This window comes from Amaranthus tricolor, chromosome 1 (genome assembly GCF_026212465.1).
Source record: "Amaranthus tricolor cultivar Red isolate AtriRed21 chromosome 1, ASM2621246v1, whole genome shotgun sequence".
Classification (NCBI taxonomy): Eukaryota; Viridiplantae; Streptophyta; class Magnoliopsida; order Caryophyllales; family Amaranthaceae; genus Amaranthus; species Amaranthus tricolor.
Genome location: NC_080047.1, coordinates 35,397,988 through 35,417,987, shown reverse-complemented (window position 1 = coordinate 35,417,987; position 20,000 = coordinate 35,397,988). Strand labels below are relative to the sequence as shown.

Genomic DNA, 20,000 nt, shown 5'->3' with positions numbered 1-20,000 from the left:
GCCTTCAAGGTTATCATATGTTCGACTCTTAATTTGGACAACTAGAGTTCAGATTTCAATTTGTGACTTATAGGCAAGCAACTTTTTGATTGAGTGATGTGATTTTATTCTAGAAAGGTGGGTACGTAAATCCAAATTTATATTCACTATGTGCCTTAGGTGATGTCCTGTTGTATAGTGATTCATTACAACCCAACATCTGATGTGAACCCTGTGCTCCATGCATGAGGGGATGAATGTTGTGTGTTTGAAAACCTTTCTATCTGGACCGTTGAGAAGAGGGAGGGAGGGTATCGCTTGACTGTAATTGTGGTTCCTATTGAGTCTGGTTCTTATGGAATTGAGTATCTATAGTGCAATTGGTGGGAGGCTCTTCTAGCTTATATATATAATCTAGTCAAGTTTTGTAGTTCATAGAAGATAGTATCTCAAGTTACCTTTTGGCATCTTACTGTGGTCATTTTTAATGTTGAGAAAATACGATATTGGGAGATTGAGGCCTTTGTTTCCAGAATTATAATCTTTCCACTATGCATGATACCCTTGTAAGTTTATAAACAGGAGAGATATTTTATTTCTTAGAGTTTCACCTTGTTGAAATTCTTAATGGGTGTAAGGTGGGTGTTCCAACACAAACGAGAACAATAATGATCAGTTCCAAATTGGGTTGGATATAACGCCAGTGCTTTGATTATAACTCTACTAACACACGTCAAGGGGCCCGAAGGGTGTCTTCGGGGACCGTCTAGCGCCCAAGTCCGGTTGGGATACCCAGATAACCTTATTCCAAGTGCACTATAGCCTTCAGCTAGGAGGTTCCATGCTAGAATTTCTTTATTGTTGCAGGGACGTAATAAATGCTCAACAAATGTCAGAACACCTTTTCAGAGTTAATGTTTAGTGAGAGATATTAATGCGTATTTATTGTAAGGAATTAGGTCAGAGGTTTGAATAACCTCCTCCCCACATTACCTTTTGTGGTTATTCCGTTACCGACTGTTTTTAGGTTTTCCCACTACTCATGTAGGGGAAGACTTTTCCTCGTGTAACCTATCCTTTGGCGCAAGCTAAGGGGTTGGCCTAATAAGATTACCATACAAGACCTAGGCCCAAGAACCAGATGGCTTATGAGATACTCTCGCCGTTTTTTGAAGAAGTTTCTATTTGCCCATCTTGCCTTGTTCCATTTGTCGTTCTCATAAAAAATCTTCTATTAATGTCACAAATTTTTGACAAAAATAACCTTGTTCATCCTCATTTCAATATTTTAATAATGCTTACGGTCTTCACATATCTTTCACTAACTTTATTTTAACATTTTTATATTCTTTATGGTCCCCACATGTTTCTCTCTAACTTTATAAAAACAGTTTTTTATCAGTTATGGCCCCCATATTTTTTTGCACTAACTTTCTTTTAATAATTTTTTAATGTTTATGGTCCCACATTTTCGTCATCAAATTTATTATTCAATAAAATAATATATCCACTATCAAAAAGACTATGTTTTTCTTAATTCCCAGGAATATTCCTTGTGAGAACTTCTTTAAGGAACGGAGGGAGTACTTCAATAATTCAGTTTGGACATTTTGTGGTTGGCCCCCCCCCAAGGAAGTTGTGAAAATAGGTTCCATGGGTTTGCTTGAGGACATAGTTGAGCATGGGATCCCTCATTCTGACCAGCGTTTCCAAAGTATTCACCCCTGGAAAAAGGTTGTAATCGGGACTTCTAGGAGAATGCTTCTGGGACGTCCTTTCTTTAGGAAGATGTCGCCGCGCATATTCTTTCTGGGAAGACGACACCGAGATATTACTTGTTTAAGTGTCTTTGTCCATATTTTGAGAGCTTACATTTATTGTATTACATAAGTTTCCTTTCAAAGTCGATTGATGTCATCAGCATTGTACTTTCTACGATATTTATATTAAATTTAATAGCATTGATTACATAATTGAATATTTTTGAATTTCTAAGATACCATACCTATAAACGCTATAATACACCAGGTGTATTATATCATATTGACCCTATAAATACCCCTTCATCCCTTCATTTGTTCATTACCATCCATTTCTTCTTGATCAAAGGACATTTTTCAAGAACTTCTCTTAAGAACTTTCCTGTTTTAAAGATCTCTCTTTTCAAGAACTTCTTTTACTACAATGGAAAGCAATAAGCCCGTGATACGAATTTGGTGCATGACTTTTGCGAAAATCATAAAATTTATGATTTTTCATTATCTTTGCGTCATAAGGCTCTTCCTCATGAAATCTCATGCGAGTGTGCTATTCCCTTATTTTTTCGTCCCAAAGGGGTGGAAACACTTATGGTGGTTAGAACCAATTGAAAAGGCCGCTACTCGTTCATGGTGCTACCACTGGACGATCTCCAGGATCTGATCAAGAAGCTTCAGGCTTCTATGCTGAAGAAGGCGGATCATGCCGTCATGATTCGAGCTAGGGCACAATTTATACCGAAGGACTTAGTTTTAAGAGGTGCAAGGCGCAAAATGTCCTTTTTTCCAAGGCGCAAGGTGAAGGCGCAGGCTTTTTGGATGCGAAGCACATAATTTTGCTAAAAAACTCTAAATTAATTTTTAAACAAATTAATACTTAAAACAATATGAAATTCATATTATAATAACATATAAGTAACATATATACTAATTTAACACTTAAAGTCATATGATTACTCGATAAGTCGATAATATATTCTTGAGTTAACAAAAGAAATAAAAGCTAAACAAAGATAAAAGTCAAGAAAGTTCTTGATGGTTTAAATGTTTTGTGATACAATTTAACAAAATAATAATCACTAAAAATTTAAATCAAAATCATCTTCCTCATAAGCATTTTTACCATTTCTTGTATACTTCTCATCATTACTAATATCCTCTTCTTCCTCCTCATCATCACATTAGGAATATCTTTCTCATAAGCAATTCTTTGTCCTTTATCTTTTCTAGAGGAAGGACCTGCACTATTTGCCATCCTTGAAGATCAAGTGACATAACTCGAATCATTAGCATCAAAAGCTCTAATGACTTGCTCCCACGTCAAATCATCATCACCAAACACATACTCTACTTAATTATCAAAATTATCATATTTAATCCTCACAAGCAACCAATCTTTGCTTTTATCTACATTCAACCGACTTTGAGTTAATCGATTTCTCTTGTTTGTATGAAGCTGGGAAAAAATATTGTAAGGTGTATATAAAGTAAGTGCTTTAAAATATATAAAATAAATTATATAGGAAGAATAATGCTTACATGTTGAAAGACACCCCAATACCTTTCACAACCACTAGCACTACAAGTGAGACTAAAAGCCTTACAACAAACTTTTAGAGATTGGGAGTTGAAGCTCCATAAGTAGATCACCACTCAGCTATTAGAAAAGAAGACATAGTGATTTTCATGTTAGTTAAAAGAAATGTCATAAATATTAAGCAAAAGATTTTCTAATAGTTTTATTTTTATACTTGGAGGACTTCTTTTTTTTTTTTTATTTTTTTTATTTTTTTTTGTTGCTTAATGGCCATTGTGTTCCAAAAAGACCCACCGAATTTTTGTGATTTGGCAACTTGGATGGAATCTTGTCTCGAGTATCAACATCTCTAACTAACCTTGAAGTGCCTGCAGTCAAACCATCCCATAAATTCTTCACAACCTGCCGCCTCTGGGTTATCATAATAGATGGTCGGGTCTAGAAAATAACCAGCTGCATGCAAAGAACAGTTCCATCTGTTATCAATGTATCCTAAGGCCTCCTTGTCATGTTGCTCCTTCATTTGAAAACTCTTAGCAATAGTCTCCTTAGCCCTATCCATGGCTTCAAAAATGTACCCCGTAGTCAGCTACTTCTCACCGTCAACCATCCTAAGAACTTTCACCAGTGCCTCGCCAACTTAAGAACTTTCATCCTATCCATGGCTTCATAACATTTTTGCTTTCAATGTAAAGTGGCTATGTATTTGATGTAATTTGTTTGGGATGGTTTTGTTGGTCACTTGTCTGATCGGTATTCTATTGTAGCTAGCTGCACATAAATTATGGATATAAGATGTGAGGAGACAGAGGGTTGCAATTTTTTTCAATTTTTTCAATAAATGGAGCATATCAAAGATGGACTGATGCACCATTTAACTCTTTATAAATAAATCACCTCTTTATGTTCAACCTTGAATAGTTAGCACCTTAGTAATGTCTTAGCTCAGGAGGTTTGTTTTACATATTCCAGTTCTCTAGTTTTATGCTTTTTCTTGTCATTTATATCTGAAAGCTTCGATATACAGAAATGATGATGTCTGTCCTTGATAAATGGTTGAACTAGTATATCATTAAGGGTTTCTGACTGTTGACAGTGAGGTTTGCTGTATGTTTAGAAGGTTATATAATGGTATTGAGCCGTGGAAAAGAAGTTGGGACATAGAGAGATATAGATAATTAAGAGTTCATGATTTGTCAGAAGCAACGTGGTCTATTCTTGACATATTTGGACACATTAGATGTTTTTGTTGCCATTACAGCTCGTGTCAGTTCTTTCCTGTCCTTTTTTATCATTAGAAATTATAAAGAATTGAAGCTCATCAATAATGGAAGGCTCATATTTCAAAAGAGTTGTCTCCTTTGGATGCTCTTAGACAATAGTTGAGTGGTTCTTGCTAGCAAATAAACTATGAAATAGAGCATAGGTTCTGCTTCAGGGTGTTTTCCCGTGTTTTTATGGAAGAGTATTATGGTATAATCTTAGTGTCTGCCTTCAGTTATATACTTCTAGGTGAGTGACATAAACTTCTTGGGCAAAAAGTAAAATTTCGCAAGTCTCAACAGCATTCATCTTTGTTTCTTTTCTACTAATTTTGGCTTATTCAAAATTTTCACGTTGACTGCTACTTAACTTCAGATTTTCATTTTACAATTTGACAATTCTTTTAGACTACTCCTGAGTCCTGAGTCTGGAATCTGGATAGTCAAGTAACCAAGCTGTCTTCTTTCTGATAACATGTGTAATAAGCATTGTTGATAATAGACTACTATACTACTTATTAAAGAGAGATGGAGCAAACAGTTGAAATTGCCTTTAGACACTATCAGAAAATCAGAAGCTGTTCATTTTACTATTCTATGTATCATATATTTATATTTGAATTGATTTAATCCTGTATTCTGCAGGGAGATTTCCAAGTTGCAAGTGTGTATGCCAGTGATGATTGTATTCAGCTCAAAGGTCCTGAAATTGTGTCTGAGCTAAAACATTTTTTGAGGCTGCTGACAATGTGCATGCTTTTCTCCAAGAAGCCATTTCCTGTGTTTTTGGAGTCTTCTGGGTACACTGAAGCTGATGTTCTTCTTCAGAAGCCCAAAGCTGGTGTAAGTAAATGTTTTCTGTTCTTCTCATGTGAAATGTCTGGAAGAAGTTTTGCTGTGAACATACCATACTAGTTTGCCATTTTTTCTCGTCAAAAGCTTTTTGTTCGATCTGTTATTTAGAGTCACTCAACTTTTATGTAAATTAGAAGTGCACTACCCTGCGTTTAGAGCTGCATTTACCATTGAGAAATAGGCTAGGAATTTTATGAAGGGTAGAGTAAACATAGGATGTTGATTCATATGTTTGGTTGCCGTGATACTTCTTTCATCTGCTTGACTGTTAACCAGCTAAAATGTTTGATTTTGTTTTGGTTGGGTTATATTTTTTCAGGTCAAGTCATTTGTGATGCTAAATTTGGGTAATCAATTGAATTAGTAATCAATTGAATAATTCTTGTTCATGATGCAGAACGCTTAGGTTTGGGTTCATCTTGAAAAATGATTCAAAATTTCTTTTCATTTCAGTTTTGGGTACAACAGTGTACAACATTGTATATAACTGTTTCTGTTTGGGTTATAATTTAGGAGATCTGTGTAGGAGTGAATGGAGAATCTTAGTGTAATTTTCTTATGTTATAGAGATGTATCCCTATTCTTTTACTTTCTTCATTTCATTATCAATAAAGCTTTTTCTTTATCAAAAAATGGAAGTATCTCATAAGTTCATTTCATTAATGGTTGAATTGAGTCATGGTTGGGTTTGACCCTAATTTCAGGTAATTTGAGTATGGATAGAATTGTGGTCATTGTTTCTTTCTTTTAATTGCAGTTTGTCTTGGACATTTTCACTGTAGTATAAGTTTGCTTTTTGTAGTTATTCACTTGATTTGCGTTTCTATCTTCATTCTAATGAAGTTTTAATTCTTTGATGTTCATGGTATAATATCTGCAGCTTCTGAAGCCTGCCTTCACTATAGTATAAGTTTGCTTTTTGTAGTTATTCACTTGATTTGCGTTTCTATCTTCATTCTAATGAAGTTTTAATTCTTTGATGTTCATGGTATAATATCTGCAGCTTCTGAAGCCTGCCTTCACTATTATAACTGATCATGGCTCCAAATGTTTACTTTTGTTAATTCGGGGTACACATAGCATCAAAGATACGCTAACAGCAGCAACTGGTGCCGTGGTACCTTTTCATCATTCTGTATTACATGATGGTGGGATAAGCAATTTAATTCTTGGATATGCTCATTGTGGAATGGTAGCTGCTGCTCGTTGGATAGCTAAGCTTAGCACCCCTTGCCTCATCAAAGCTCTGAGTGATCATCCTAATTATAATATAAAGGTGGGCCTTGATATCTGTACTTTGTATTAGATTCAATACCTTTTTGTTCACTATGTATTGTACTCGTTGAATAAATTGTGTTTGTGCTTTTATCTGTTTGTGCTAAAATAAATTAATTGTGATTAGTAGTTTGCTGGTTATAACATAAAGAAAATCAAATTTCAAATAATGCACTGAATTAATTGCACCAGCTAAAATTGGTTCTACATGTTCAGTTGCTGCCTTAACTGAAAATTGGAAACAAAAGTACTCCTTAAAGCAATCTAATTAAAGAGTTGGCATATCTTGTGATGAAAATTTTCTTAAGGATTGAGGGGAGTTCTTTTGTGTTCTAGATTGTTGGTCATTCCCTTGGTGGTGGAACTGCTGCTTTGTTGACATATATTTTGCGAGAGCAACAGGAGTTTTCCGCGAGCACCTGTGTAGCATTTGCCCCAGGTGCATAATTGACCCCTTTTGTTGTTTGCAAAGTTTTGGTTCAGTTTTACAATTTCTTGTACAACATATTTTGACTTCAGTCCTATAGAGTTTATTGATGCTTTTATTATCCAGTATGTTTAGCTATTGTTTCCCTCAGACAAGGTATTTGCTCAATTTTAGAATTGTGAAAAATTAGGAGATTTCTCAGTTTTGAAGCAAGTACTGCTTTCTCCAGGTAAGGTCTTGGGTTTGATTCTCTCTAGTCCTCCCCTTCCCTCAGCGTACCTTGTAATAAAAAGAAGAGTTGTGAAAATTTTGACTTATCTCTATTGATTGAGATACTTCCCATGGCCTTTGATGATAGGCTGCAATTAATATCGAGTAATTAGAAGGGAGTTCAAATAAGATTACTATCCAACATCCATTCAAATCGTTTCATCTCAACAACGACATAGTTTGTTCAATGAGCTGTCATTAATCTTTTGGTAACAGCATCAATTTAGACCTGGAAAAAATGACCTGATGTAAGAGATCAAATTGTACTTAATATGCATCAGCTAACTGTCGCCTGAACTGAATTTCACACGACTTGGACCAGCTGCACCTGGAAATTTCAGTATTAATTATATGCAGTGGCATGCCATTAGAAATGACTTAAAAGAATAGAATGCTGTGTATTGTAAGTTTGTAACGTTCATGTGGATGTTGACATGGAGTCCAATTTTGCAGCTGCTTGCATGACATGGGAGTTGGCAGAATCTGGCAAACCTTTCATTTCTACAGTCATTAATGGTTCTGATTTAGTGCCTACATTTTCAACTGCATCTATTGATGATCTTCGTTCTGAGGTGCTGTAAGCTCCCATTGCTTATCTTTGTAGTTTATTGTTTATCAAGTAATTTGCTTCCTGTATGAAAAAGCCTCATTATTGTTTGTGTAGCAGGTGACTGCATCATCTTGGTTGAATGATCTGCGTGATCAAGTTGAGAGAACAAGAGTCTTAAATGTTTTCTACCGTTCTGCTACAGCCATAGGATCCCGCATACCATCTATAGCTATCAGTGCAAAGGCTAGAGTTGCTGGTGCTGGTGCTCTTTTGCGTCCTGTCTCAAGTGGTACCCAGGTATTCCTCAATTCTTATAGGTTTGGATGTGAAGAAATGCAATAGGGTAAAGAAAGCTTCATATACTTGTATCATATGGCAATTGGGAAATAAAAGGAAAACAAGTCAAAAGTATTCTCTATGCTACTAATTATTCCAAACTTCCAGGCCTTATCTTGTACTGATTACATTCGCTATACTTAGATTCACAGGAAAAGGCAAATTATGCTCTACCTATTCCACTTGTAATAATGGGTACTACTTTCACCTTCAATACTTAGGCATCTCTTTCTGATCCTGTTTATAATCTATTATCACATCACTCTGTCCACTTTACAAAGTTTGTTCCTATCAGCCAAATTTCCACTATCATTTGAGAATCACAAGATTTGTCGTAATAAATATTTTGGTATGGAGGTTGCTTTCTTTGTTTTTTGGATCCTAAGGAATTAAATTGAAATGACTTTGATATTCTCTTTGTTTCTTATTTGTTGTGAAGTGGAACATAACCTTTGCGTATCACAAGGGTCACTTGAAAACGGTTTCTATAGATGTATATATGGGGCTTCATGTGTATATTCAGCTCCTTATTTCACCCATAGTGGGACTTGACTGATGTTACCTTATTTGCTTTTTGAAGTGCAATTTTCTTAAGTTGGACCATAAAACGATCACATTCGCTTGTCACAGTTTGCAATCGCAGGGATTTTATTGAATTAGGTAATACTGAGATGGTTGATGTGCAAATTTTTATAATATAGTGGATGGTTTAGGTGTAAATTTAGGATACGAGTAAAGGCTAACTGTAATCTTCTTGAGTTGCTGTATGCAAGTGATGTGCAATTTTTTATAATACTAGTGGATATTTAGGTGACCGTAGTCTTTTTAAGGTGCGAATGTTTGTGTACTGTATGCACGACACGTGATATGCAAATTTTAATAATACTAGTGGATTTTTAGGTGGAAATAGGATAGGACTGATAGCTGAAGGCGGACCATAATCTTCTCGAGTTGTGAATGTTTGAATACTACATGCAACCCTCCCCCCTCAAGTACATGTTTTGGCATATATTCATCATGATTTTTGTATAGGTCGTGATGAGGAGAGCTCAAGATGTTGCACAAGCCGTTGTTCGTACCCGTCCAACCTTATCCTCATGGTCATGCATGGGAGCACGCCGCAGGAATGTGGTTCAATCAATAAGCCCTAAAGAGGAGGGTTTGGCTGAGACCTCATTAATCCCTACATCCTGCACAACAGAAGTATTAGTAACAGAAGTAACATGCACAGACACTGGGATACAAAGTGGTGATTACATTTTTTCTAGTGAAGGTTCAGGACTTGATAATGACACAGAGGAGGAGGAAGAGCAACTCCTGGCAGCCGATAAAGATCTAACTACGTCAACAATGGAGGCAGCCACTGAAGGTGAGCTGTGGTATCAGTTGGAGAAGGAGCTTAAGAAACAGGATGAAGCTCAGGCCCTAGTTCAGGAACAAGAAGCTGCTGCTGCTGCTGTTCAAGAGATTACTGAAGAGGCACATGTGTTAGCTGAAGCCGTGGAGAATGAACAACCAATTTCCTCTTCCGACATTCAAGAGAATCATCAGTTTTACCCACCAGGACGAATCATGCATATGCTATCAGTTCGTTTTTCTAACGATTCTAGTTCAGGTGATGAAGATGCCGTTGAAGAACGAGTGGGCATCTACGAGACACCTAGGCATTTGTATAGTAAGATCAGATTGACAAAAACGATGATTAATGATCATTATATGCCCATGTACAAGAAAATGATGGAGCAACTTATTAATGAACTTGAAAATGATGAAACATTTTCATGTGACACAAAAGAAAACTAATTAATCATCTTTATATAATACATATAAATATAGTACATATTCTGTTGGCAATCTCGTCTGGTTTTAGGCTCGTGCATTCTTGCTTATTTTTTATGTAAATTTCAAGACAGTGTTCCATCATGGTGTTGATTCAATGATGCAGATGTCTCTCGATTAATGGAAAAGTTGACTATAGTCTTCAGTCTCTGCTTGGTTTTTAAATTAAATTGGACGAATTGCGGATATTAAAAGTGTACTGTCGAAGTTCTGTGTCATGTTTAACCGAATGAGTCAAAAAAAAAAATCACATCCATCCATTTGAATTAGGGAAATTTTTATTAATGGTTCCCTTGTATTTTAACTCTATCAATGTTATTCTCAATTTTTTTGGATTATAAATGGTACTTTCATGTTATTCAACTTTTATCAACTGTGATCTTATTGAATTTTTTCCTTTAACAAACTATCAAACATTAATAAAAAGATTTAAATACTTTTAGTTTTTATTTTAATGTAAAAATAAACAAGAGAAATGATCAATGGTACTCTTAATTTTTTAGCATATTATCAATGATATAAGTTTTTTGTATATAATATTACCTCCTTATTATTCAATTGTTTTAAACTGTGACCTTATTATTTAAAAAAACGTTATAGTATTTTTATTTTTCCTTGTATTTTTCTATTTCAAAAACTTAAAACTTGACAACCTCCTCCCCTCTCCCACCACCACCCTCCCGTCATCCCTAACCACCACCCACTAAACCACCCCATCTCACCTTTGGCAACCCTAGCACCTGTTGCCGCAAATAAACCACCGTACTGATCTAGACCAACCATACCAATTTTTGATAATCATGCAATCTGTTCTACATTGAGTCTTGACCTTTTAGAACTACAATCATGAACCCCATTTACTCATCTTTTTTCCTAAGATTCACAATCAGTTCTAATAAATGTTTATTCTCCACCACACTGGACTAGAACAACCATCATACCAATTTCTGATAATCACGCAATGTGTTCTACATTGGGTTCTTGACTTTTTAGAAATACAATCATGAACCCCGTTTACTCATTTTTTTCCCTCAGATTCACAATCAGTTCTAATAAATGTTTATTCTCCACCACACTGGACTAGAACAACCATCATACCAATTTCTGATAATCACGCAATCTGTTCTACATTGGGTTCTTGACTTTTTAGAAATACAATCATGAACCCCGTTTACTCATTTTTTTTTTCCTCAGATTCACAATCAGTTCTAATAAATGTTTATTCTCCACCACACTGGACTAGAACAACCATCATACCAATTTCTGATAATCACGCAATCTGTTCTACATTGGGTTCTTGACTTTTTAGAAATACAATCATGAACCCCATTTACTCATTTTTTTTCCTCAGATTCACAATCAGTTCTAATAAATGTTTATTCTTGATTGAATCTTGTAGGAAATAAGAATATTTCCCAAGTATATTTAGGGAATGTTATTCTGTAAATAATAGTTTGCCGTATTTAGCTCTTATTTCAGCGTATATATAAATGGTGTAATACTTGGTTGATGATATACAAAAACAAGTCACGCTGTTTTAATTCTTTTTATGGTATCCAAGCCCATAGTATTTTCCGGCGACCTATAATCAGCCCACCATACGGTGTTCATCATATACCAAAATCTTACCTGAAATGGAAAAGAAAATTCGATTGACATCATTGAGTCCAGTGTTGCAACCTCAGTGGTTAAACACCAACAATGGAGTCTCTGTCATCAATTTCTTCTTTCCAGTGACCAAAACCAAAACAGTCCAATCCAAATTCAAAAAAACAAAGGACCATATGCCTTCTTTCTCAAATAGAACATTTCAACCCAGCTTCACCTTTAAGACAATCAACCACCACCAAATTTCCCTATCTTAACAGCGAAAGAGGAAAAAAAAAAAATATTGGCCTTTTTATTTTTCCAGCTTGCTTCTTCCTCATTTCAGTTCACGCCTTCTCTTTGCCATTTCGACACTTACGAGCTCTCTTTCTCCTTGCACCATTAAAATCAACTTCAATCCTTCAACTAAACTCATCAAATTTCAAGTTTGTACCAGTAATTAGTTATTTCATCTTCCTACATTGACGTAAGGTACAAATTTTTTGTGTTTTTTTCCATATTCGAAAAATTAGGGTTTACTTGATTTTAATGAACTTTCACATGAATGTAGGTTTTTAAACTTCCAATTTACTAATTGTTGTTCATCTACAGCTTATTGAGGTACGTTTTTAATTTAATTTTTTTTATTTGGTCTTGATTTTAAAATGTATGTCATGTATGGTGATGTTGATTTTGTATTGTTGTAGAAATGGATTCATTTCGTGTGACTGTTGTATGCTTTTGGAATGGTTCAATTCGATCAACTAGTAACAATGTTAAGTACGTTGGGGGAAGACGTAAACTGTTTGCATGCAACTCATACATGGATTTGAATGAATTTAAACATTTTATATTCTCTAAGATTGGCATTGACACTACAAGAAGTACTGTTAATATAAGTTTTAAGTACAATCTGAGTGGAGATTTGTTAGCTTTTCCGGTTGAGGATGAGGAGGCTATAGATGCAATGTGGGAGTATTCAAGGTCTACCCCTAGTCCTTCTTTAGAGTTATATGTAGAAGAGGTGCCACTAGGGAATGAAGATATCAATGTTGTGGAGACAAATGCATTCATGAATATAACTTCTTCTGCTCCTTCTCATACGCCCTTTCCTACCCAAGAAACTCAAAATCCCTTTATACCATCTTCCTCATGTCCTTCTAATGAACCCAATCAACTTCAATTTCAAGTACCAAATGATGATACTTTTAACTTAGAAGATACAAATGAGCCTTGGGATGATGTTAATAGTGAGAGTAATGAATTCGTTGAAGCTCCTTCTGAGGACGATGTGGGTGTTGACGAGCAGGCTCTAGCTAATGACATGACCTTAGGAAACATTCCAACAATCGTTGCCCCTACACCCTATGCACTGGTTCCCCCTCTAGATGAACACATTGAGGACAACTCTTGGAGGTCTTGGGATTGTGATACAACCTACACCGACGAAGGAGAGTTTCAAAAGGGTATGATGTTTGATAACAAGGATGCGTTGTTGGACGCTGTTAGATTGTATCATATTTGTATGAACGTTGAGTACCGAACTGAGACTTCAAATCAAACCGTGGTAGTCTTGAAGTGTAAGAGAGGGTGTGGTTGGTGGCTTAGGGCTAGGAAGAGCTCCTATTCACCATCATGGGAGATTATTACGTATAAAGGGAAGCATGAGGGTTGTGTATTAAGTACTGAAATCGTGTCAGCTGGGCACATTCATTTGACATCTTCCGTGATTAACAATCTTATTAGAAATTGTGTTGCTCAAGATCCATCAATTAAGGTCTCTGTTGTGCGTCAAATGGTGAAAGACCAATTCGGTGTTGAAGTGACCTATAAGCGGGCGTGGCGTGCTAAACAGCAAGCCCTTCTATCCATCTATGGTACATGGGAAGATTCTTATCCTCTTCTTCCACGCTTCTTGAAGGCACTGCAAATTTCAAACCCCGGGACCGTAGTTGAGTTGTTCTTTAAGGAAGATAATGATGTCGGTGTGTATATCCGTCGTAGTATTAGAACTTTCCAACACGTGTTTTGGGCTTTCCAACCTAGTATTGAGGGATTCAAGTATTGCAAACCCGTTATTGCCATTGACGGAACACATTTGTATGGTAAGTATCGCCATACGTTGTTAACTGCCATTGCCCAAGATGGGAACAAGGGAATCTTCCTGCTTGCCTTTGCCTTGGTCGAAAAAGAATGTATAGCCGCGTGGTCTTGGTTTATGGCCTGTGTTCGTAAGCATGTGATGCATAGTCCAGGGTTATGCGTTATTTCCGATAGACATGCGGGCATTCTAGCAACCATGGAGGAGCCGGAATGGCAATCTCCGAACGCCCATCGTAGGTTTTGCTTGCGGCATTTGTTAAGTAACTTCAATCGCCAAATGGGTAATGTGAAGTTGAAGAAGATGTATGGAAGGACTGCAGAGCAAAGACAACCACATGTCGAGGGATTGAAGGCCATTGGTGTTGCTAATTGGGAAGCACTTTTTTGGATTGATCAAGTTGGTGAAATGTCTAAATGGTCAATATGTCACGATGGAGGGTATAGGTATGGTGTTACTAATACCAACTTGGCCGAAGTATTCAATAATGTGATGAAGGGTGTGCGTTTCTTGCCTATAACCACTCTTGTGGAGTTCACCTTCTATCGTGTTAATGATTACTTTGTTAAAAGACGCGAGAATGCGAACGCATGGCTAATTGGGGGAAATAAATACACTTCACACGCCACTAGGATTATAACCCGTAACACCGAGAAGGCAAACTACCATGAGATCGTCGCATTTGACTACAGACGAGGCCTTTTCCAAGTTAAGACTGGACGTGGTAATAGAGGATCCGCCAAGGGTGGTAAAATACAAAGTGTAGATAGGAGAGAGATGAAATGCACTTGTAACAAACCCTCCATATATCACTTACCTTGTTCTCATGTTCTTGCCGTTTGTATTAAACGACACTTATTCTACGAGCGTTTTGTGGACTCCTGCTACATGACCCAGAGCTATGTTAACACATATGAATGCATATTCTTGCCGTTAATTGATAAGAGGTCATGGCCTCAATACACCGGTGTTGAGGTGCTACACGATCCAGATCACATTCGTGGATTAGGAAGACCTAAGTCCAGGAGGATCACGAATGAAATGGACAAAGGATCGCGGAGACGCAACGCTTGTCGACGGTGTGGTAGTGACGGTCACAATACTAGAACTTGCACGTCAAGGTAAACAGTAAACAATTTGAGTACTTCTTAATTATTTTTACAATACATAATGCTTACTTATTGTTAAATTGCAGCAGAGATGGATCCAGCAGCTCCAGGCCCTCTCGACTCTAGTGTCCTTACGATGCAGGCGAATCATAGGAGCATTAGAATACTGTTTGTATATATTGAACATTTGTACATATAATATAGTAACGTAAGTGAACTTTCAAAAAAAGTATTAACATTTATAAATTGAGAGTAAAACTAACATAGAGCATCATTACAACGGCTATTTTCAAGTTCCTAACGGCTATTTTTCTAATTAACAACGGCTACTTTAGTTCATAAAAAAAAAAAAAATTAAAAACCCATAAGTAACAGCGACTTATGGGTTTTTAATTTTTTTTTTTCCTCTTTCGCTGTTAATAACAACGATTTTACCCGAGGCTAGGCTTGGATGTACGGAAGCTTATTTTGGGAAATAAATTTTCACGAAGCTTATTTTTGGAATTAAGTTGTTAAATAATGTTATTTTTTTTCAAATTTTCTCCCATGAATTTATCTTAGCCCAAAACCCATGTGTAGCCCAAAAACCTCCAAAGCCCATTGTTTCTTCACAAGGTGTGGGCCTCCTTTGGAAAAATTGAAATAATTAAGACAAAGTAACAACAAGATGAACGAAATAAAATAAGTTTCAACTTATTTCCAAAAGTAAGCGTGTAATTCTTAAACCTGTGGTTTGGCACTGTTCGCAGTTAGTAACTGTAACTGCGAACAGGTCAAAAAAACAAATAGTTGTTCACAGTTAGTAACTGCGAACAACTGTTTGACTTTTTTTGACCTGTTAGCAGTTAGTAGCTCCACAAATACGCACAGCAGCTGCCTTCGTTCTCATTTTCCCTAATTCTCAAAACCCTATCTTATACAACTCAACATTCTCCTTACAAAACCACTATTAGACTGGCTTTAATCCATCAATTCTTGTATTCCTCTTTCAATTTGGCACTTTAAAATTAGTTTGGGATACTCTAGCTTGCACAAAGGTAAACTTTTATGCGTTTTTTTGAGTATATATATATATATATATATATATATATATATATATATATATATATATATATATATATATATATATATATATATATATATATATATATATATATATATATATATATATATATATATATATATATATATATATATCCTTTTTTAGGGTTTTGATGAAGTTTGGTTATTTTCTCAAATGTAGGTTACTAGTTCTTAAATCAACACTCTTCTTAATCATCCATAACTATTCAAGGTAATGTTTAATTGTTTTCATAGCTTTGTATTGTTTTTTTGAAGTATTGTTGTTGATGAGCATGTTGAATTAGTTGAATTTGATGTACATTATATATTATTAGAAATGTTGATGTTGCTATTAGAAATATCATTTTATGAACTTATTAATTGATTTATTATTTGAATTTTATGTGCATTATATATGTATGAACTTAGTTACATTATGAACTTTATTAATTTGTAGACCAAAAAGATTATAATCAAATGAATATAATGTACTTGTATGGGCTGAAGTTGATGATGATGTTGATTTTGTTTGTATTTATGTAGAAATGGCATCATTTTCACTATAGTATGTTTTTGGAATTGTTGTATTTGAGAAAGTAGTGGCAACGTTCATTATGTTGGGGGAAGACGTAAGTTGTTTGCATACGAACATGGATTTGAATCAGTTTAAACGTTTTATATGTTCTAAGGTTGGATTGGACCCCACTAGAAGTACCGTAAATATAAGCTGTAAATATGACAAGAGTGGAGAATTGCTAGCCTTTTCCTATTGAGGATGATGAGGCTATAGATGCTACATGGGAGCATTCAAAGTCCACCCAGATTCCCTCTTTGGAGTTATACGTAGAAGAAATACCCTTAGGGAATGTAGTTGCTTCTAATCCTACTCCTACCCCTATGCCTATATCAACTCAGGAAACTGTAAATCCTTTCGTTCCTTTTGCATCTTGTACTTTTTCTCAACCCCCTACGAATCAAGTTCCAATTGATTCAATGGTTAACTTAGGAGAAAGTGATGAGATGAGACCTTGGGATGATGAAAATGAGAGTAATGAGCTCATTGACAATCTTTCTGAAGATGATGTGGATGTCAATAAGGATGCGCTAGCAAATGACATGACCCTAGGTAACATTCCTACAATCATTCCTCCTACACCTTATGCCCTATGTCCACTTCTAGACGAGTATGAGGAGGACAACTCTTAGAGGACTTGGGCTTGTGATACCACTTACACCGAAGAAGGGGAGTTGGAGAAGGGTATGATGTTTGATAGTAAGGAAGTGTTGTTGGAAGCTATCAGAGTGTATCATATTCGTAGAAATGTGGAGTATAGAACAGAGACCTCAAACCAAACTGTCCTTACCTTGAAGTGTAAGCGGGGCTGTTCGTGGAGACTTAGGGCTACGCTCGATTCATATTTATCTTCATGGCGTATTGTTACGTATAAGTGTAAGAATGGGTCTGTGTTTTGGTAGTGACACTGTTTCGGCTGGACACATTCACTTGACATCTTCTGTCATTAACAATGTCATTAGAAATTGTGTTGCTAAAGACCCATCCATTAAGGTATCTGTTGTATGGCAGATGGTTAAAGATCGTTTTTGTGTAGAAGTGAATTATAAGAGAGCGTGGTGTGCTAAGCAAGAAGCCTTGTTGTCCATATATGAAACTTGGGAAGGTTCTTACTCACTCCTTCCACGCTTTTTAGAAGCTTTGCAACATTCCAACCCGAGCTTAGTACTTGAGTGGTTTTTTAAGGAAGACAATGACACGGTTGTATATGTGTGACCTAATATTAGGACCTTTCAACGTGTCTTTTGGGCCTTTAAACTTTGCATTGAAGGCTTCAATCATTGTAAACCTCTTATCGCCATTGATAGCACACACTTGTATGGTAAGTATCGTCATACCTTATTGACTGCCATTGCCCAAGATGGTGATAAGGAAATCTTTCCATTAGCGTTTGCCTTGGTAGAGAAGGAGTGTATTGGTGCATGGTCGTGGTTCATGGCTTGCATTCGTAAGCATGTCACACAGAGGATGGGTTTATGCGTTATTTCTGATAGACACGAGGGTATTTTAGCAACTATGGAAGAGCTGGAGTGGCAACCACCTAATGCCTATCATAGGTTTTTCTTACGTCATTTGCTTAGCAACTTTAATCGTGCTATGGATAATGTTCAGCTGAAGAAGTTGTTTGGTAGAACTGCTGAGCAAAGACAACAAGTTTAGGTACTGAATGACTGAAAGGCAATCAGGACTGCAAAATGAGAGACAATTTTTTGGATTGATGATGTGGGTGAGATGTCTAAGTGGTTGTTGTGTAATGATGGAGGTCATGGGTATAGCGTTACTAACACGAACTTAGCTAAAGTTTTGAACTATGTGATGAAAGGTGTACATTTCTTACCTTTAACAACACTTGTTGAAATCACCTTCTATTGGGTAAACGATTAGTTTGTTCAAAGACGTGAACGTGCTAGTGCATGGTTACTTAGTGGACACATGTATACATCGCATGCCACCAAGATTATCAATAGAAACACCGAGAAGGCAAATTTCCATGACATAATCGCCTTTGACTATAGAAGAGGTGTATTCGAAATTAAGACTATGAGGGAAAATAGAGGATCGTCCAAAAAGGAGTAAGATTCAACATGTGGACTTGAATCAAATGAAGTGCACATGTAACAAACTTGAGATATACCAACTACCTTGTTCACATGTACTTGTTGTTTGTATCAAACGACATCTTTCATATGAGCGGTTTGTGGATCCATGTTATACTTCTCAAAGTTATGCAAGTACATACGAACATTACTTTATGCCAATGATCGATAAGAGGTCATGGTCTCAATACACGGGCTTTGAACTTAGACATGATCCCGATCAAATTCGTGGTAAAGGAAGGCCTAAGTCTAAGAGAATTGCTAATGAAATGGATAAGGGAAAAAAAGAAACGTAATAGTTGTGGGAGTGAAGAGCACAACACTAGAACCTGTAACTCCAGGTAATATACTATATATATTATACTAGTATGATACTCTATAACATATAGATGCCAAATATAATGTTAAACTTACAACACAAATGTATGATACATAGTTACATAATAGTAATATTAACTAAAGTTACTGTGAACACAGTAGTAAAGGAGATGGATCTAGCAGCTCCACGACCCCAAGACCCTAGTGTGTTAACTATGTAGCAGAAGCATAGGAGCACTCCTCTTTGGGATGCCCAGGTTAGGTTTCCGATAGTAATGATTTGCATTTTACTAATGATAACATACAAGTAACTTATTTAAATGTCTATATTCATAGATGTCTGATACAAACACGTTAGGCACTAGGCATCAAGATTCTGTTCCGTGGTTGATCGATGAGAGGATTAATCCCGTACCTTGAGCTCACGAGGTTGTATGACTTTTACCTCGTCGCATACGGTAGAGTTGACTGTGCTATTATCACAGCATTGGTAAAGAGATGGCGTCAGGAGACGCACACCTTTCATCTTCCTCTAAGTGAGGCTACCATCACACTGCTTGATGTAGCCTTACTAACACGGCTTCCCATCGAGGGACGTGCCGTGTCTACCATCGGACACCAGCTATCAAGCTGGCATGATATGGTTCACCGCATATTGGGAGAGCGCCCTTTAGCGGAAGTCATTAGGGGGAGCGGTTTGCGGTGCACATGGTTGGTTCAGACCTTCTCGCATCTCCCCGAAAGTGCTGATGAGGGCACCATTTTGAGGTACGTCAAATATTTGATAGGAGTTGTGTTGTTTGCTGATAAAACAAGCAACCACATACAGCTCCTATACTTGACTTTACTTGACGACCCCTGGGAGCGCCTCTCCGAGTATACCTGGGGCTCTGCAGTCCTAGGATACTTGTACAGGAGGCTATGTGGTGCTGCCCATAAGAACGTCCAGGAGATTGCAGGACCACTAGTCATATTACAGGTAATAACAATAACATTTAATTCTAATCCACATTTGGTGAATTACATACTAATTACATTTGCAATCGTTAGCTGTGGGCGTGAAAGC

The 20,000-nt window shown here is 36.5% G+C and overlaps 1 protein-coding gene across 1 annotated transcript in view; it reads left to right on the top strand.

Moving 5' to 3' along the window:
• LOC130815528 (uncharacterized) overlaps nucleotides 1-10,271 on the top strand; it is an 11,406-nt gene extending 1,135 nt beyond the window's left edge. Inside the window, exons 2-7 of the mRNA XM_057682018.1 lie at nucleotides 5,181-5,378; nucleotides 6,394-6,666; nucleotides 7,002-7,104; nucleotides 7,816-7,934; nucleotides 8,030-8,209; nucleotides 9,281-10,271. Of these exons, the coding sequence (XP_057538001.1) occupies nucleotides 5,181-5,378; nucleotides 6,394-6,666; nucleotides 7,002-7,104; nucleotides 7,816-7,934; nucleotides 8,030-8,209; nucleotides 9,281-10,051 (1,644 nt within the window). The 3' untranslated portion in view covers nucleotides 10,052-10,271. The remainder of the gene's footprint in view (nucleotides 1-5,180; nucleotides 5,379-6,393; nucleotides 6,667-7,001; nucleotides 7,105-7,815; nucleotides 7,935-8,029; nucleotides 8,210-9,280) is intronic.
• Nucleotides 10,272-20,000: the final 9,729 nt, after the last annotated feature.